This window comes from Mus musculus, chromosome 10, assembly GCF_000001635.26.
Source record: "Mus musculus strain C57BL/6J chromosome 10, GRCm38.p6 C57BL/6J".
In the NCBI taxonomy this organism is placed as follows: Eukaryota; Metazoa; Chordata; class Mammalia; order Rodentia; family Muridae; genus Mus; species Mus musculus.
Genome location: NC_000076.6, coordinates 60,656,979 through 60,677,894, shown reverse-complemented (window position 1 = coordinate 60,677,894; position 20,916 = coordinate 60,656,979). Strand labels below are relative to the sequence as shown.

Genomic DNA, 20,916 nt, shown 5'->3' with positions numbered 1-20,916 from the left:
GCTATGTTGGTTCATCCACGAGATGTCCTCAGGCTGCTTAGTGTGCCACAGAAGCCTGGTGGGTGGCATGATGGTATGGGCAGGTGCAGAGTAACTTGGAGCCAGTGATGGTGAGGAAAGCATACCCCTCCCCCATCCAGACATGCTGAGATATTAGAGACAGGCCTGCTGCTGACCCTCCCCGCCCCCCAACTTAAATCTTAGGACCCCCACTACTCATCTGTTAAGCTGGAAGAAACCAAACCCTAAAATCTGCAAGTGGCTAACCCTCCTGACCTGGGGACCAAGACTCTCACAAGACACACAACTGTGTGTGACAGAACCAGTGGTGACTTGTGCAACCCTTGCTAGGTCAATCCATCATTTTTATTGATTCCCCACCAATTCAGTGACGTAAGCAATATGCAACCAGCAGTCTCAGCCCAGTCACCTCCCGACCCAAAGAACAGTGTCTTCCCAAAGGCTCTGACCCTTTATGCCCTCGCTCATTTTGACAACCATCTTCCCCCAAAGGCATCTATGGCAGCAAATATTTATTAAGCACCACATGTTTGCAGGAAACCACACACACACACACACACACACACACACACGCACACACACAATAGGGGTGGGCCAGGCATGCTGGTTTACATCTATAACCCCAGCATAGGATCGCAAATTCAGGGCCAGCCAGGGTTACAGGAAAGATCCTGTTTAAAAAACAAACAAGCAAATCAACAAAAGTAACAGAAATAGACACACTAGTGCCCTGGCCTCGGAACTTAATTGGAATCTTGTTTTGGGGACAGCTCTCTCTGCCTCTCTCTCTGCATGTATGTATGGCATAGTTCTTTTTTAGCGTCCTGTGTCTGACTCAGCTAAAAGTACCCACTTTGTCCTTCTCTCTTGGCCCCAGAGCTCCCACCTCACCTGGTGTCCAGGAAGCTGTTAGGGGAAGGGAAGGACAGGGTGTGAGGTGTGAAGGCCGGATGCTACCGTAAGCTAGACCAGCATGGCTGACCTGCCAAGCTAGGTCCACATTGCCTGAGGGCTATTGGAAACTGGAGCTTGGCCGGAAGAGGGGAGCCCATGAATAATACAGCGGGAGGGAAGGTTGTTATCTAGGTGACCTGGTTGCACCTGCGCGCTTCACAGCTTCCCTGGGAGCCACGGTGTAGGGCCGGGGTGTCAGAGGCAAGGCAGAGATCTTGGGGAAGGCAGGACAAATGCCCTTCTTCCAAGTGTGTTAGCTTTTTCAGAGCCCTTTTCTCTGGCGTTGGCCCTGTGCTTGCCTCTGTGTGTGTGTTTGTGTGTGTGTGTGTGTGTGTGTGTGTGTGTGTGTGTGTGTGTGTGTATGTGTGTGTTTGCGCACAAGTGTGTGCATTGGCCCAGGTTTTTTTTTTTTTTTTTGGCTGAAATGCCTGGACTGGGACCAGTTGCTCTGGAATCCCTTTTTGCTTCTGTTCTCAGTCCTGTCAGTAGCAGGGTCTGAACTTGGGGAAACTCTGACGCCCTCATCCCCAGATTTGGCAAGGGACATCTTTCCACACCTCCATAACATCTCAGCCTGCATCGCTAGGTTTAGGACGAAGCCCCACTGACTAGGGCCTACCTTATGGCCTCTCATCTCAGAACTAGGCCTTTAAGGGATGGGACAGCTCTGATGGTCAGCTTGAGAGCAACAGCCGCTGCTTGGCTCGGGTGAGTATGAACGGGCATCGTGTACCCAGTTTTATCTGTGTGCCCTTCTAAACAAGGGGACTGTGTCATTCTAGAAGCCAGCCTCCCTAAATTCAGTCCTCGCTCATCCACTGTGAGCTACCAGGCAAGTTCGCCAAGTGCTCTGTTCTGTTTTCTGGTCTGAAAAATGGAAACACCAGCACCCGATTCAGAGAATTCTTGGGAGGATAAAATTATGCAAAAATAAAAGATGCTTAGAAAGAGTGCCTGCCACAGAGATCTTTGAACATATGCTAAGTTTATTCTCATGATACTGGGCTCTGAGGTGCCACAAGTTTGCATGCCGCCTGGGACTCCTGGGTCCTTTTTACCCAAGACAAAATCTCTACAGATTGTTCCAGAGAGGGAGACCCAAATGGAGGAAAGCTCGATAATTCATTTGGTGAGTGGCCAGCGGGAAGACAGGGCGTGTCTGTGATTATTGATGTTGGTGCCAAGTGAACCAGGACTTTCCCAGTTTCTTAACTGATGTGTACTATACAGAAAAGTGTGATACATGTACAGTCTGAGCTCCACAAAGCAACCAATTCCTCATCAGCACCACTCAGACCAAAGAATCTCATCACTAAAAGTCATTTCCCCACCATCCCTCCAAGGCCACACCTATGCTGACTTCTAACGCCACATTCGTTCTGACTTCGTTTTTGATGGTGCTGGATTTGGACCGAGGGCCCCACTGAAAGCAAGCTCTCCCACATAGCTACAGCTCAACTTATCTTCAAACTTAGATAAGCATGCAGTGTGCTGGCTCTGGGGTTCTAATGCACAACTACACTTGCTGTGAGATTGCTCTTGCATGTCTCAGCCCGCTTCAATTTCTCTGCAATATGACCAAGATATAATTTGACATTCCAGTGTGGATGCCCAACGATTTGAAACTGAGCTATCACACAAAAAAAGAAACCGTGTGAACATTCATGTGCATGTGTCTTTTGGCACAGACACGTGCATGTTCAGTTTTCTGAGTATGTCACTGCCCTTGAGTCGGTACCAACCCATGGCTTGGCTTTGACAGTTCTCTAGTCATTCACTTGGTACTTCAGTTTTATTTCTCTTTAAAACTGTTTTTTTTTTAATTTTTGGCTCTGTGCGTTTCCATATAACTATTAGAATCAGCTTTTGAACATTCCCCAAAAGCCCTGCTGAGATTCTGATTGCAATCGCATCGAGGAAAATCGACGTCTTTGCAATATTGAGTTTTCCAATCCATTAACAAGACTCACCTTGCCATTTATCCATGTCCTAATACATTTCTTTCAGGAATGAATTTAGGAGTTTGTAGCATCTCTTATTTCTTTTATAAGGCTTTTTTTCTATGTGTTCTATGTTTTTAAATACTATTACAAGTGATACTTCTCATATCAAACCACCTATTTGTCATAGAAGTATAATTGATTAAAAAATACTGGCCCATATCTTCAAAATTTTATTACTAAGTTTGTTACTAAAATTTTGTTTCTTTACTAATTCTGACAGTTTATTTACAGACTTTTAAAAACCATTTAGGACACATGACCATGCTTTCTACAGATATAAGATTTTTATATCATGCTCTTGGAGACTTTTTTCTTTTCTTGTCTTATTGCGATGGCAAAGGCTTTCAGCCTAAGGTAGGATGGCTGTGGTAGAGAGACTTTTTTCAGTTTGCTTCTGGTACCAAAGACAAAGCTGGAGCTGCTTGCTTCTGTGGGTTTGCTGTGGCGTTTTTGTTGATGCCAGTTATAACATTTTCTTCTAATCCCCTCTTCCAAGTTATGGTAAAATGTGTATAATAACATAAAATTCGCCACTTAGCTCTCAGAGAGATGGCTCAGTAGTTAAGAGTACTTGCTGCTCTTGCAGAGGACCTGAATTTGGTTCCCAGATTAGTCAGGAGGTCACAACTTCCTGTAACTCCAGTTCCAGGGGATCTGACATCTGCTGCCGGCCTCCTTGGGCACTGTATGTATGTGTGCACACCCATACACAGACACACATGATTAAAAATAAAAGCTTGGAAATATTGCCACTTAAATGGTGTTGAAGCTTACAGCTCAGCGGTGGTGAGAACCTTGCGGCTGGGGAGCTGTGTGGCTCACCATCTCCACAACTGTCTCACCATGCTAGACAGAAGCTCCGTTCCTATTCCCAACTAAGTCCCCATTCCTTCCCTCTTCTATGCCTGGTAGCATCCACCTTACTTCTTGTTGCCATGACTCACGGTGTCTTGTGTGTTCGGTTTTTTTCATTGACTCATGCTTTCTAAGTTCTGAACACAATTCCTTCTTATGGTCAAGTAAGAAGGCGAGGACACACCATGTTCTGTTTACTGTTCAGGCACGGCTGGGTGTTCAGATGGTCTCTGACCTCTGCAAATGCTGCTGTGAACATTGGTGTGCACATATTATTTGGGTTGACGCTCTCGGTATACACGTAGGAGTAGAGTTCTGTTGAGCCTTTTGAGGTCCCAGCATCGTTTTCCACAGATGTTGTACCCTTTTATATCTCCCTCCCCAAGCAATCCTACTCAGTGATCTTACCAACAGTTGGTGTTTTCTGATAGTAGGCGTATCCTGCTGATGTTGCCCCATGGCTTTGACTGATATCCCCTCAATATCGGCTGTTTGTGCCTCCCTTTGTGGGAACTGGACATTTGTGCTTCCCGTCCAGTTTTGAATTGAGTCGTTTGTTGCTTTTGAGTTGTAGAATCTTTTTGAATTCCAGTACTTAATCTCTTATTAGATAGATGAGTTAACATTTCCCTATTTTGAGGGTTCCCTTTCACTCAGTGGTGAGGATCCTTTGATGCACAGAGATTTTTAGTCCAATAAAGTCTAAATATCTTTCTTGCTGGGCAGTGGTGGTACACACCTTTAATTCCAGTGCTTAAGAGGCAGAAGCATGCAGATCTCAGAGTTTGAGGGCATCCTGATCTACAGAGCAAATTTCTAGGACAGCTAGGGCTACCTACACAGGGAATTTGTGTTTCAAAAATTAAATAAAAATAAATATCTTCCTTGATCTATCATTGTCTGGGGTTTAGTGTCATATCAAGAAGTCACTACTGTGTCCAATGCCATGAGGATTTCCCATGTGTACTTCCAGGAAGTTTAGAGATTTGGTTCTTGTGATGGCTATTCTTAGCTGGCAACTTGATGACATCTGGAGTTAACTAAAACCCAATCAGCCGGGAATGCCTGTGAGAAATTCTTTTCTTAAGTCATTTGAAGGGGGAAGACCCACTTTTAGTCTAGATCTTTTGAGGTGGGAAGATACACTTTTCATCCAGATCTTTTGAGGTAGGAAGATCCATCTTTAGTCTGGGCCACGCCTTCTGGTGGCAGCCTATACAAAGGACACGGCAGGAGGAAGCACTTGCTCTCGGCCTGCTTGCTTTTGCCTTTGCTGCTGAGTCCATTTCTTCACTGGCATTGGAGCATCCTTTGACAAATACTGAAGACCAGCTGAGACATCCAGCCTCGTGGACTGAACAACTACTGGATTCTTGGACCTTCTGTTGGTAGACAGCCATTGTTGGACTAGTTGGATCACAGTCTGTGAGTCTGCCTATCAATCAATCAATCGATCATTTACCTGTCTGTCTATCTTTATTCTGTTCCTCTTGAGTATCCCAACACAGCTCATAAGTTTGTTTCTCTCTCTGTCCCATTTTGAGTTCAGTTTTGCACATGGTTAGGTAGAGTTAGTTTGATTCTCCTGCATGTGACCAGTTTTCTCTGCTCTATCTGCCCTTTCTCCTGTCTTGGTGCCTTCCATAAAACCAGCTTACTCTGTGTGATGGTTCGTTTCTGGACTCCATTCTATTCCATAGGTTTGTGTGCCTTTCCTTCTGTCAGTACCACACGCTTCGATTACTGTAGCTTTGTACTCAGCTTTAAAGTTGGGATGGATGGTCTTAACTACATAGGGAATTCTTCTTCTTTTGTTTTTTGTTTTGTTTGTTTGTTTGTTTGTTTGTTTTTCGAGACAGGGTTTCTCTGTATAGCCCTGGCTGTCCTGGAACTCACTTTGTAGACCAGGCTGGCCTCAAACTCAGAAATCCGCCTGCCTCTGCCTCCCAAGTGCTGGGATTAAAGGCGCGCACCACCACACCCGGCTCTACACAGGAGATTCTTTGAGATTCTGCCTAGAATCTTGTGATGGATTTTTCAACTTCTGTGAATAGCAGCACTGGGGTGTTCCTTTGTAACATGGTCTCACTATGTAGCCAAGGCTGACCTTATATGGTCCTCCTGCCTCTGCCTTCTGTCTATGGGGGATTACAGGTATGGGCTACCATGTCTACTCCCCACTGGGATTTTGATGGCACTGCATTCAGTGGGCAGATTGTTTTAGGGGATACTGACTATATCCTGACAGCACTGAGCTCTTGGGGTTAGCGTGGATAGCTTTATACCAATTTATCCTCTTCCTTTAGTCTCTTCCCACAGGTGTTTTACAGCTGTTGGTGTCCATATTTGTCCAAGTTAGACTTCTAAGTGTCCCCTCCTTTTTGGTGCTACCATGAATGGGATTGCCTTTTCTACTTCTCTTTCGGATTTCTTTTGTTGTCTGTCTCAGAAGTACAGCTAATTATTTATGTGCTGTTTTGAATCCTGCAACTTCACCGAATGTGTTTATTCGTTCTGCCAGACTTTCATAAGCTCGTAGGTCACACAGCTCGGCTTCTGTCGCATCTGCACTGTTGTCACTTTACTTCTTTGCTTCGAATTTTAATTTTTTTTCTTAAAATTTTCTCTTTGTTGTCCAGTTGCATTACCTAGAGCTTTGAAAACACGACGTTTTGTATTTATGTGTATGTGTGCTTGTCTATGTGCAAGTGGGGGCCTTGGAAGCTGTTGGGTCCTCTGGAGTTGGAATTCCAGGTGGCTGTAAGGTGCCTGATGTGAGTACTGAGAACTGAACTCGGGTCCTCTGTAAGAGCAAGTGCTCCTACAAACTGAGCCATCTCTCCTGCCTTTTCCTGGGAGCCTTTAATGGGTCTGCAGAATGGAAGTGTCAGTAGCAGGTATCTTTACTTTGTTCCCACAGTCAGGAGAAGCGCTCAGTCATTCGCTCTTGAATACAACATTAGTTAAAGATAATTCCCATGGGCCGCATCTTCTGTTTCTTTTGCTCAGAACTGTTCATTTGTTTTGTTTTTGAGTTAGGGTCTTACTATGTAACTCTGGCTGTTTTGGAACTCAGTACATAAACCAGGATGGTCTTGAACTCACAGAAATTCAACTGCCTCTGCCTCCTGAGTTCTGGGATTAGAGATGTGCACCACCACACCTGGCTTTGTATGTATTCATACACTAATATAAAATTTCTTCTTTCTGCTGGCAGTGTAGAGAATTATAATGTTGGATTTTTCAGACATTAACATATCTTTCATTCCTGGAATACATGCAGAGACACATACACACATGCACATCCACAGAGATACCCAACATACAGACACACACGCATACATGCACACAAACGCACATGCACACATATGCACATGCGCACACACTCGTATACACCCATTTGCACACATGCATGCATACAAGTATATACATACATGCACACACATACACATATGCACACATGTGTGCATGCACATACATGCACACTTTTGCAGCTTCTCCCTGACACCCACCAGCTCCAGAAGTTTTGTTCTGCATGACTGTGGTTGGCTGTGTGGGGTGTGATTTTATTTTCACAGTGGCTCCAGGACTTCCCTTTCTTGTGACCTGACTTTCCTTATCAGATCACAGTTAAATTCTGCTGGCTTTTGATCCACCAGAGACCGTTCCTGTTTTTTCCTGTTTTCCTGGAGACTCTGGGAAGGTTTGTGCTCTGTGTTCTCCTTGCCCATTGAGCGGTTCAGCTGTGCGGGCTCGGGCTTCTTGGTGGGAAGGTCATGAACTGTCGTTTCCGATTCCTAGAGTCATGGGGCTGTGCTAGTGTTCTGTATGTCAGTTTACGTAAATTGTAGTTTATGAGGGCTTTATCATTTGCTACTTTTCAAGTCAGTCGACAACAAATCTACCTCCTTGGCCTCTTATTTAACTTTATTGATTGATTCAGTGTAAACACATGTGTGTATGAGCATGTGAGTGTGCATGCATGTGTGTGTGTGTGCCCGCGCGCACGCGTGGGTGGGTGCGTGGGTGTCTGTCCGTGCATGCCTCTATGTGGCTGAGGAGATCAGAGAGCAGCTTCTCTCCTTCTACCCTGTGGATTCAGGAAATCAACTCTCGTTCATTTTTTGTGTGTATGTATGTCTGTGCACTGTGTGCATGCCTGGTGTCTGCAGAGGCCATCAGAGGGTGTTTGAGCTCCTGGAACTTCCTAGAACTTCTTTCTAAGGCTCTGAGTGGAGTAGAGAGTCGTGGGCAGGCTTCCCCGGGGCCCCCCTTTCCCTGCATCTGTGCAAGTCCAAGATTTGGACTCCTGACCTGCGGGTGGATATGGCCAGAATTATATCGTCCTTATCAGGTGGTCCTGAGAACTAACAGTACAAGAATGCTGCCATGCTGAGTATGTATTCAAGAAAGGACAGTTGCTACCAATGTTATTATCCCCACCATCCCTACTACCACCATCACCACCACCACCACCACCACCACCACCACCACCACCACCACCACCACCATCATTACCACCTCCACCCCCGACACTGCCATTATCACTACTTTGGCCTTTCTGGTTATAGAATTAATAAGAGTCTTTCAGGGCGTTGGGAGCCCTGGGGGAGCTTGTGAGGCTCTGGACTCTTGTGCCCCGACCTTCCTTGCCCATCAGTCACGCTCACTCCCACTATTCTCTTCCCCACTTCCTTCTCTGAGGAGGTCCCAGGGTTGCTTCTGCTTCCAGGGTGTGCATGCTGGATGACAATGCAGTGACCTCGATCATGAAGAGGCAACTTTGGCAGCTTCTTGCTGCACCTCTTGCTGTCACTCATGACTGTACCCTTCCCAAGCAGGGCCACCCAGGAAATGGCTCTAGGACAGCTTCCCAGGCATTTAATGTGAGTATCAGTGTTTGTGGAATATGTGGACCAAGAGGTGGCCATGATAAATGTGTGGAGTCCCCAGTCAGGGACCTGGCAAGGCAGGGCTCTTCCCATTAGAGCAGGACCCGCAGCTTAGGTGTGTCTGAGGTCCAGCTGGCCCATTAGGGAGTGGCAGTGCATGTCACCTCCAAACACATGAGCTGTGTGTCCTTGAGCAGGCACCTGGGACTAAGGTCATACACAAACAGCCCTTGCAGGGACCCCGGACTCAGAAGGGACAGCTGTGAACGGCTGTATCTCAAACACCTCAAGTGCCACTGGGGGGTGGAAGTCCCTTCTGCTCACCAGGCCACAGGAAGTCCCTCCCCATGCCCCACCCATCAGGCCACAGGAAGTCCCTCCCCATGTCCCACCCACCAGGCCACAGGAAGTCCCTCCTGCCCATCAGGCCACAAGAAGTCCCTCCCACCCACCTGGCCACAGGACCAGTATTCCCAGTGTTGACTGGGCCGCAACCCATCTGCTTTTGACTGGGACTCAGAGAGTTTGTTGAGTGATTGAGTGACTTGCTCTAAGAGGTGGGAGTTAATGGTGTGACTGTGGAGAAACGCCTAGAAGACAGAATGGGATCGATCGCTTAGGAGAGGAAATAGGTCATGTGGGGCAGAGGGTGTCCCTTTTGAGACACCAAATTACCTATTTTAAAAATTTATTCATTTATTTTTATTTATTTAAAATTTATTTATTTATTTATCAAATTACATATTTTATTGTTCAAGTTTATTTACTTACTGTGTGTGCTGCATGCCCCTCTTTCTGTGCTGTTGGATAGCTCCCTAATTACTCTTTTTTTTGCGTGTATGCCCATGTGGTGGTGTGTATGTGTGTGTGTGTGGTGTGTTGTGCTTAAGTGCGAGTGTGTGTGTAGGTGTGTGCATTTGTGTGTGGTGTGTGTATATGTGTGCGTGTGTGATATGAGTGTGATATGTGTGTGCATGGGTGTGTATAGATGTGTGTACACATGTGTGATGTGTGTGCATGTGCGTGTGTGTCTGTGCATATGTGTGTTTGTGTGTGTTGTGTTTGTGTGCGAGTGTGTGTGTGTAGGTATGTGCATTTGTGTGTGGTGTGTGTGTATATGTGTGCATGTGTGATATGTGTGTGTATGTGTGTGTGTGTGTATATAGGTGTGTGTACACAGGTGTGATGTGTGTGTGTACACGTGTGCATGCACACAGCACTCCTGTAGGTACTAGCAGGTCTTTGTGGTCCCCTTTTCCTTATTCTGCTGAGGCAGTGTCTCTGCCTGAACCTGGAACTTCTGACAGTTGGTCAGCCATCCTGCTCCAGTAATCTGGCGTCTGTCTGCCTGGTGCTGCTGGGTGTGCTAAGACTGTGCCTTCTTGTCCTGTGGGCACTGGGGTCAAACCCCATGCTATACAAGTGCCACTCTAGCCCTCTTCACCTTCTGTTCGGGGACAGGGTCTCTCTGTGGACTTGGTTGCTAGCTGGCCAGCGAGCTCCAGGATTCACCACATGGGAAGCTTCTATGGCAGATGCTGGGATTTGAACTTGGGTCCTCACCCCTGGGTGGGAGGCACCTTACCAACTGAGCAATCTCCTCAACCCTTAAATTTATTTCTGAACATTGAATGGGGCACATGTAAAACTTGAAAGTCCCCAAAAGGTATCTAGAGAGACACCAGCCATGGCTTCTCAAATTCTCTCCACTAACATGTGTGTGCACACACTCAAGTGATGACGACAATGATGACCATGATGGTGATGGTGACAATGTTTAACTGCAACTGATGATAGTAGTGATGATGACAGTGGTCATGATGATGATGGTGATAATGGTGGTGGTGGTGATGATGGCAGTTATGGCCACAATCATGACGACGATGATGGTGACGATCATGCTGGCCACAGTGATGATGGCGCATGACAACAGTAATGGTGACGATGATAGTGGCAATGACAAAGATGACAGGAGTGATGATGTCCAATGATGTTAGCAGTGATGATGACAGAATTAGGACAAAGGTGATCATGGCCAACCACTTCTAGTGCCTGATGTGAGCTTGCTCACATGAGGCCTTGTTTGCCCCCCCCCTCCCAACAACCCTCATCTATTTCAGAGACGAGGGAAACTGAGGCACAGAACAATACAGGTGCCCGTTCAGGTCCACACACCTGAGCAAATAGGATGTGTACCTGTGGTGTGGCTCTTTATCTCAGGACCTTTTGCTCTCTGTAGTTCTTGGTAGAGCATCAAGCTAGCCAGGGTGGGGCTGACTCACATCCTGGGAGACATTCAAAGAGATGATCGCCAAGGCTCTCCTAGACAGCTCTGTCCCTGTCTATGGTTTCTGCTTCTCCCTGCCTGGGGCTCAACTTTTCCTCTCTCTGTAGGAGCCTCTGGATCCTCATCTGTTCCTGCTGGCCCAGCAGGAATCCTTTCAGCACCTTGTGAGCAAAGTAGGCCTGCCCAGCCTCCCTCCTTACGGGGACAGTGGTGAGCGCAGAGTGGGACACCACTTAGCTGCATAGTAGTTCTGTCCAGCCAAGAGCTGTCTATCGTGTCCTTGCCTGGTCCCCTGCCCCGCTGCCTCTTCACAGTCGTTTCTTCCTGCCTCCATTCTTCCCACTCCCCAAGCTCAGCTTGAGGAGCACCTTTAAGCCTGGGGATGTGGGTGGGGGCACATGGGGAAAAGCCAAGTAAAATTCCTCACTGGGAACAAATCTCATTTTCCAGAAAGTCTTGACAAAATGAGGCATTAAATTACAATATTTTGGAGAGCGTCGTAATTCTACTGCAGACAGCCCTTCATCATGGCATCTGAAAGCTGAGAAAATACAAAACTCATTAGATTAAAATAAACCACCTACTGCTCAGGAGAAAAGCTTATTTATCAATATCAATTTACTTATGATTACGCTGGCCCGCAATTTGTTATTTTTAGGAATTATGATTTGTGTATTGCTTATACACATGTGAAAAAAATTTTTTTAAATTGAGCATTTAAAAAAAAAAGATATCCTTGTCCTTAGCAAAGGTTAGAAAGTGATTTCAGCGTGGCAGGGAGAGAGTCATAAATATAAAGAGACAGGAGGCGGGTGGCATAACACGGTGAGCTGTGTGGTGCTGGTGTGACTCCCCTCATGGACCTTCAGCTACATCTGTATACCTCTCAGGACGGGAGGCTCACTACCTACTAGGAATATACCCCATCCTTTGGATATTTAAGCTATTTAAGATGCCTTTCCTCTGAATGACTCAAAGGCTGCTTTACAAAACCAACTGTTGCACAGAACTCCTGGCTGATTCCCAGGCTCCAGCCCATTCCGGCAGAGCTCTGTCTTAGCACCTGTGAAATGGGCATACCGTCTTTGTACCCCAATGACCCCTGGGGTAGCAGCATGAGAAGTACTCATGTTACAGGTGTGTTGTTTTCCTTTTTTTTTTGCCGTAACATACACATAACATAAATTTGGCCATTTGGGTCATTTTAAGGGCATGGTTCTGTGGCACCGAATGCCATTGGACAGCATCAAGGAATCTACCTTCTAGAACTGTCTACCATGTGCAACTGAAACCGTGCACCATTCGGCGCTCCCCAGCACCTGATACCACCCTTGAACTTTCTATGAACTTGATCAGCTCAAGTAGCTCATATGAGAGGGGTCCTAACATCTCCCTCATTCCCCTTAGTCAATGTCTTAGACTCCTCCCTGCTTAGTGTGGGCCAGACTTTCCTACAGTTTTGATCATGGTTGTCAACCTTCCAAAGGCTGCGACCCTTTAATACGGTGCCTCAGGTTGTGGTGACCACCAATTACAAAATTATTTTGTTGCTACTAGTTTTGCTAGTGTTATGAATTGTAATGTAAATCTCTGATATGTGATCGCCTTTGAGGTTTTGTAAAGCATCCTTTGAGTCATTCAGAGGAAAGGCATCTTAAATAGCTTAAATATCCAAAGGATGGGGTATATTCCTAGTAGGTAGTGAGCCTCCTGTCCTGAGAGGTATACAGATGTGGCTGAAGGTCCACAAGTTGAGAACTGCTACTTTAGATTAAAAAAAAATTATTGTGGGTGTACATGTGACAGAGCACTCAGACATTAAATAAATTAATGTTGGGGCTGGAGAGATGGCTCAGCAGGTTAAGAGCACTGACTGCTCTTCCAGAGGACCCGGGTTCAATACCCAGCATGGGAGCTCACAACTGTCTGTAACTCCAAGACCTGCCACCCTCACACAGACATACATGCAGGCAAAACATCAATGAATATAAAATAAAAATAAAATAAAATTTAAAAACTATGATATGTGTATGCATCATACATGTGTGTGCATGATACATGCGTGTGTGCCACACGTGTGTACCATAGCACATGTGCAGAGGTCAGAGGACAACTTTGTGAAGTTGATTCCCCCCATCTACCTTTACATGGTGTTCTGGCTGGTTCTGTGTCAACTTGACACAGCTGGAGTTATCACAGAGAAAGGAGCCTCCCTTGAGGAAATGCCTCCATCAGATCCAGCTGTAAGGCATTTTCTCAAGGGAGAAATTAGTGATCAAGGGGTGGAAGGCCCATTGTGGGTGGTGCCATCTCTGGGCTGGTAGTCTTGGGTTCTATAAGAAAGCAAGCCAGGGGAAGCAAGCTAGTAAGTAACTTCCCTCCATGGCCTCTGCATCAGTTCCTGCTTTCTGACCTGCTTGAGTTCCAGTCCTGACTTCCTTTGGTGATGAACAGCAGTATGGAAGTGTAAGCTGAATAAACCCTTTCCTCCCCAACTTGTTTCTTGGTTATGATGTTTGTGCAGGAATAGAAACCCTGACTAAGACACATGGGCTCCAGGGATGGAACTTGGGTTGTTAGGATTGTTCAGTAAGCACCCTTACCATCTAGTTGACCCAGATTTCCCTACCTTTAAGGGTGAAGGTTCCTCCACTGTGTGAATGTGCTAGGTTTTGCTTATCCATTTGGTCAAGAGCAGTTGGTGTTTGGTAGGTCCAACCTTTTGCCTATCAAAGTCATACTGTTCTGAAAACTGGTGTACAAATATCCCTCTACGTTTGGGACCAAGAGTCTGACTAGCCACAGTGATGGCTAAGAGAGGAACGGAGCTTGGTGAGTTGAAGGCAGGAATCTGATAATTCAAGGGAAGGAGGAACACACTTCTGACTGGAAGTGTGGAAGCTGTTCACTGACTGACTGACTGCATGGATGGAGATACATTTTCTCAGATGAGAAAGGCAAAGACAGGAGCCTCAGAGAAGAGACAAGATTGCTGTGTCTTCCAATGGGAACCCATGCTCGTGGGCAGAGATGCTGCTTGTAGGACGAGGAGGGTCTGCTGGCACAATGGCCCTGGGTTGCTCCCTCATCCCATGCTGGGACAGATGCCTGCAATGATGTAGGGAAGGAGGAGGGATGCTAAGGACACCCTTCCAGGAGGATTCAGGATGGTGCCACGTGGCACCAGGGCTGTGCCTGGAGAGCAGGGCTGGACACGTGAGGTGAGGCCCGCGGTGCTCCGAGGAGAGGAGCCCAGACCAGCACACTGGTGACTGGCATGGGAGGTGTCAGCAAGGCGCCATGCCTGGCCAGACTCTGCAGCCTGCTCATCTTGGCTGAAGCATGGGAGAGGAAGAGGTTGGGTTCGAATAGCTTGGTTTTGCTCTTATAACTTGATGATGGCTGTCAGGAGCCTCTGGTATCTTTCTAGAATAGGCAGAAAGAGCAACGGCCTTGTGGTGTCCTGACTAGGACTGTAATGTGGCTTACAGTGCAGGCCTTAGAGCAGTGATTCTCAACCTGTGGGTCCTCTTGAGGGATTGGGGGTGGGGTGCAGAGGGGTTGAACGACCCTTCCACAGGGGTCACATATTAGATATTTACATTATGATTCATAAAAGTAGTAAAATTACAGTCATGAAGTAGCAATGAAACTAATCTTATGGCTGGGAGTCACCATGATATGAGGCACCGTACTAAAGGGTGGCAGCATCAGGAAGGTGGAGAACTGCCTTAGGTGTATTTCACAGCAGCTGCCTTGTAATCCAGCTCCTGAGTCCCAGTACCTAATCATGTGTGTGTGGATTTGGGAGTGAGAATCTATCAGAGTTTCCTTTATCAAAATGAAATGTTAAACAATAACCTATGGGGCTGTCATCAGAGCCCTGGCTCAGTTACATTGCTCCCTGTGCTGCCTAGTTTTGTGTCAACTTGACATGAGCTTGAGTTATTTGAAAGGGGGGAACCTTGATTAGGAAAATGCCTCTATAAGATTCAGCTGTAAGGTTTTTTTCTTAATTAGTGATTGATGGAGGAGGACCCAGCTCATTGTGGGTGGTGCCATCCTTGGGCTGGTGATCCTGAGTTCTATAAGAAAGCAGGCTAAACAAACCAGGGGGAGCAAGGCAGTAAGCAGCACTCCTCCATGGACTCTGCATCAGCTCCTGCCTCCAGGTTCCTGTCCTGTTTGAGTTCCTGCCCTGACTTCCCTCAGTGATTGGCTATTACCTGGAAATGTAAGCTGAAATAAAAAACCCCTTTCCTTCCCAAGTTGCTTTGGTCATGGTGTTTCATTACAGCAATAGTGACCCTAACTAGGGCACATCCTTACACTGAGATACTCTTCAACTCTTGAACAGGGTGAGATAGGCAGCCTCCATTCAAACTGTACCTATAGTGTCAGCTACTGTGACGGCTTAGGTGGGAAGACCTATAGAGTCTTGGAGTTCAAAGCCAGCCTGAACATTAAAACAGCTTCTCTAAATCATCCATTCATACATACATACATTTATCCATCTGTCCATCCATCCATCCATCCACCTATCTACATTTATCCATCCATCCATCCATCCATCTGGGAGTAGAATGTGGACACTGTGTGGTTTTATTTATTTGTTTTTACCAAGTGTGTAGGTGTACATGTTTGTAACATGGAATACCAGAGATCAGCTTCAGGTGTCATTCCTCAGATGGTGTCCACTTTGGGTTTTTGCTGTTGTTTGTTTCTTTGTTTTTGAGACAGAGGTCACCACTTAGGCTAGCGGACTAGCCAGGGAGCCCCAGGGATCCTCATGTATTTTCCTTGCCCATGCTGAGATTGCAAGTGCCTGGCTGTTTGAAAAGAAATGTGGCTCTGGTGGTTGAATTTAGGTTCCCATGCTTGCATGGTAAGTACTTTACTAAGTTATCTCCCTATCCCCTAGGTGTTTAAAGATGTGTGTGCTATGGTATGCACATGAAGTTCAAAGGACAACCACTGGGAGTAGGTTCTTTGCTTAAAACATGGGGTCTGGGGACTGAACTGGGGTTGTCCAGTATCTTTACCCTCTGAGCTCACAGGCCTCCTCTGTATTTTGTTAAGAGAGGGAGCACATGTGGGCTTAATGGCTTTAATCCCAGCACTCAGGAGGCAGATCTCTGAGGTGGAGGCCAGCCTGGTTAACAGATCGAGTTCCAGGACAGCCAAGATTACACAGGGAAACTCTGTGTTGAAAAACCAAAAGAGAGGCTGACTGATGTGTCTGTGGGTGACACCTCAGGGAGCCCTGGAGCAGCAGGGATAAGACTTCACTAGTAGGAGTGTTAGCTTCCTGCTCTGTTTCTTTTTTTCCTAGTTATTCACCATGCCTGTAGAGTGCTACAATGTATGTAAGAAAGATACAATGTATGTTTTGCTGGATGAATTCACAATGAGTTTTGACAAAGGGCAGGTAGAAGGCTCAAAGTCTTGATTGGAAGATACTAGGCAGACTGTTTCATCCTCTCTTGGGGTCTCAGGTAAGACCCCATCTACCACCCCATCTACCCCTGCTGGTTCCTAAGCCCTTGATGAGAGTTTTGGGAAAGGTGCAAGGTCAGAATGGCTGTGTCCCTCCTTTTTGCCTACACTCTGGCCTTCAAAGTGTGGTCACGGGTGACCAGTATTGGCTCGTCCATGAACGGCCTTCAGGACGTCATTGGCAGGCACCACACATGTACGAGCCTCTTGGTGTGTGGTGACGTGACTAACCCCTGCATTGGGTTTGATTTCGGCAGCATGTTGCCATTCAGAGTTGAGTGCATCTGATTTTAAGGGAATTCATAACAGTTCCAACTAAATCGTGGTACCCTGCTGTGAAAATCTCTCCTTCCTGGGAAAGCAAACTGCTGCTCAGCCGCCCCCCTCTGCCCCTTCCCTCCTCCTGTTCTGCTAGCCTTTCCCCCTGCTCGCTGGGGTAAGGGAATACTGGCTCTTGTCAAAATGTGGTTCTTCCCTTTTTGTGGTGGAGGCTTGGGGTGGGGGTGGGGAATGAATGGGAGCTGCAGATGATGGTCACCCTGCCTAGAAATCAGGTCTGTTTCCCAAAAGATGGAGGTGTAGCCAATTGTCATCTTAGAGAGGAGCCCCTAGACTGGGAAGTCCGGCTACCGTGGCCTTTCTCTGGTATTTTAAGGGGTCTGTAGGTGTAATGGAAAGATCCCTTCAGATTAGCAAGGAATGTAACTTCCTTCAGCCTGGACAATGGATGGGGGACAGGATGGGGGAGACTTTAGGGTCAGGCTAGGGGCCCCACCTGGATAATTAGCATTTTGTGGGTGCTCTCCTTGAAAGTTACAGAGAGCCCAGCCTCTGTATTGGTATGTGTAGATATATGTATGTGCACATAAGCATGTAAGTTGGTGTGTGTGTGTGTGTGTGTGTGTGTGTGTGTGTGTGTGTATGCATGTATGTGGTATCTGAACATGCTTTTCCTCTGACTGTTAGTCTTCAGCTGGGGCCATGCTGCAGACCTGGGTCTTGTCTGTAAGGCCTGGTGTGGGCAGTTCTGTGCTCATGTGCACCCCTTTGGGGAGGTGCTGTGGGGAAAGACAGGAAATCCTGGGGTCATGCTGTGGAGTCAGCTTATCCCAACTGGGAACTCCAGGTTCAGTGAGAGACCTTGTCTCAAACAATACGGCGGGGAGCAATCGAGGAAGACATCAGTAGTAGGATTCTTGCTTCTATAGGCACGGTCATGTGTGAGCACATCTATGTATATACCCCCCACCCCAAACACACACACACACACACACACACACACACACACACACACACACACACACACAAGAAGCAATACATGCAAAGAAAGGGAGTCACAGAGGATAGTATGGTGGCATACTAGGCGCATGACTCACCCCAGGGTGACTTTTCCTAGCGACAATCTCATCATCTGCAAATGGAGGCAGGGATACTTCTTGTTGAGGTACTTGGGAAGACTGAGTAAAGAGACACCAGTAAAAACCTCTGGCTGGTGGAATCATCTCACGGCGGGTCCTTAGCTTCCTTCCTCCCTCTTTGTGTGCGCCACAAACTTCCCGCAGCTCCCAGCAGCACGGTGTGAATTCCCCAGCTATTTCTGGGTGATGTTCCTAACAGATGTTTAATTCTCCTAACATCTGGTCCAGGAAAGCAGATTCTTTTTCTTCCTAAAGACAGCCACTCACAGTGAGGCATCAGCTTGTCACTCAATTGCCTTGTGCCTCGGTTTCTCCAGTTGTAAATCAGGGATAATGTACGTGACGCTGCCTGGCTTCTTTTTGGGATCCGGTGGATAATTTGAGGTAACAGATGGAACATTTAGAAAGTGCTCAACCTCACCGGTAGTTAGGGAAATGCAAATGCGAGTGAGGGTGACAGGCCGTTTGTCACACATCCGATTGGCGGCCATTTACAAAGAGGGATTACATGCAGGTGGGACCCTGCTGCACACCTGGGGAGGGACTGAGAGTTGCTGCCACCATTCCCAAAAGGCAGGCATACACCCTTGGGGTTTGTGTTTAATTGACCTAGCAATGCTTTGGCTGGAGGATCACATCCCTGGAACTAGCAGAGCCCTGACATAGGTAGGTGGACAGAGGGGAAAAGCTACAGTAGCCTTGCCTGTAGGGGAAAGAATCCAGACTCATGTCAGAGGGGACAGCTCTCTCTAAGGCAGGAAATCCCTGCTCGGCTATTTGTAGCTCCTGAGGGAAAGGAGACAGTCATATAGGCCTGGAGGGTCATCTGTGAATGTCATGGAAGAGAGTGGCTTTTACATTTTAATTAAAATTTTTTTCAGGGTTGTATATGAAGCCCAGATCCTTTCATATGCTAGCTAGGTTGCTTTACCACTGAGCCACAATGAGAGACTCTAGGCTGACTCTTTACTTCTGAGCCCCTCTGCTCCCCCTGACCGCCCCACCCCCCGTACTGACCAGGACTATACCACTGAGCTATAAACCCTTGGCCCCCACTAGTGGATTTTCTGGGTAGGCATTGTACCTCTCTGAGCCATACCCTAGCCCCTCACTAGCAGATTCTAGGCAAGCTCTCTCCACACGCCTGGCTTACAAGTTACCACTGAGATCAGCAGTAGTCACAGAGATCCAAGCCATTACAGAGCGGGAACCCACTGCGAAACGCAGAGGGGGTAGGGGGATGCCTGTCAGGCCAGCGGCCGCGCTTCTTGTTGGATGGATCATGCTTGCCTTATGAAGTAAGTGCTTCTTCTCAGGGATGGAATTATCTACCAATATTTAAGTGTCCAATTCATATCAAAACCCAACTTCTAGACGTTTTACTAACTCAGAAGCTCCATCCAGCCTGGACTCAAGGCCCCACGGTAGGCTGGTAGCATGAGGTTTCACAGGGGGGGAAGGGCTGAGGAATAGAAGAGAGACCGTGTCATTGTGACATGCAGCTCAGAAACACTTCCTCCCCACACAGCCATCTACTTACGCGATGAGCGTGTCTTAAGAGCTCACAAGAGGAAAACCAAAACTGTCCATGAACCATTGTGTGCCGTAGGTTGTGGTATTTGTGGGAATCGCCTCGCTGTCTGCTCGGGACATGGGCTGAGTGAGAGAAACCGTTTCTTCCAGGGCTGAACTGGGGAACTGGCCACCAATATTGGTAGATATGGCCAGTCATCACAACCCTTCTGGCCAGTCATGAATGGTGGAGGGGAGCCATCTACTGTGTCCCAGTGCTGACTACACAGCCTGGGGGGAATCCCTGAGAGAGGTAGCTGATGGCTGTCTCCTGAGCCAGGGATGGGTGAGGCCTCTGAACAAGACACCCAGTGGGTACTCACTGAAGGGTGATGGGTGCCTGCCGTGCCCCACATTCCCTGACTCTGTAGAGAGCTGGGTATAGGCTGTAGCAAGGTCTCTATCCTGTGCCCCTCATATGGAGGGACCCTGACCATGCTGTGATGGGTGGGAAGGAGTGGCCCTCCCCTAGCCTTCAGGGACAGGGCCTTCCTCACTGACATCACATCTTTCCAGAGCCCAGCTCCAGGCTACCACACAGATGGGTTGTGGTTTCTCTGTGAGCCTCTTTGGACACCATGACCCGAGTTTTTCCCTCACCCTCCTGGGTTAGAAGATAACACGATGCACTTGAGAAAGCAGAAAAAGGCTGTTCCTTGGGGGCTAGGCGGCTTGGTGAGCTTTTCAGACCCGTCTTCCTGATTAACACCATACTTGACCCTTTTCCCGAGCTGGCTGTGCTATGCTTGCTGTTATGTTGGATCTGCGTTCAGAGGGCAGAGGCAGCAGTCTGAACCTTGAACGTGTCCCCAGCAAACCCTCCGTGCCTGCCCTGAGCTTTGCCTGCTATATCAGTCCTAGTAAAGCCTGAGTCCTCCCAGCCCTCTGCAATCCATCCAGACCCGGACAAGGCTGCAAGTAGTGGCCCAGACCCTCTCCTCCTGGGAGCCACTCTATTTTCCCCTTCCCAAGTTGTGCTTTCCTGGGGCTGCTGAGGTGGGGTTCTGGGGGTTCCTGAAGTTTATATCTCATGTGCATCTCCTTGTTTGTGTTCCCAGGAGCCATGAGGTACTCCCTGGTCACTTGCTATGCTGTGCTCTGGCTTCTCATGCTGGTGCCTGGATCCTGGGGTAAGTGCCATTTCTCTTTGATAATGCCAGCCAGTGCTTGGGAGGCCAGGCTGCAGGTTACTCGGGCCAGCAGCCTGGCTTCATGCTCTAGGCCCCCAGAGAGTGAATGAAGACAGATTTCCCTTTCTGGGCCTCAGCTACCTCCTATAGCTCACATAGGGCTGAAAATACTGGCTGTCCCCAAGGCTCAGTCCCACGGGGAGTCTTGAGAAATTCTTAGGTTCCATGATCTATAGCCATGAACTGTCCTAGACTGAGGAGATTGGCTGCAGTTCTGAGTACCTACTG

The 20,916-nt window shown here is 47.5% G+C and overlaps 1 protein-coding gene across 7 annotated transcripts in view; it reads left to right on the top strand.

Annotated features, from left to right (window-relative positions):
• Cdh23 (cadherin 23 (otocadherin)) overlaps positions 1-20,916 on the top strand; it is a 393,766-nt gene that overhangs the window by 18,619 nt on the left and 354,231 nt on the right. For 6 of the 7 annotated variants that reach the window (NR_045556.1, XM_017313930.1, XM_030245069.1 and 3 more), the window contains one exon: positions 20,557-20,628. Coding sequence is in view for 6 of the 7 variants with exons in the window: in XM_017313930.1 (XP_017169419.1) it covers positions 20,557-20,628 (72 nt within the window). In the remaining variant the exon portion in view is untranslated. Of the gene's footprint in view, positions 1-20,293; positions 20,417-20,556; positions 20,629-20,916 lie in introns of those variants that run through there. The other variant, XM_017313927.1, reaches the window with a different exon arrangement.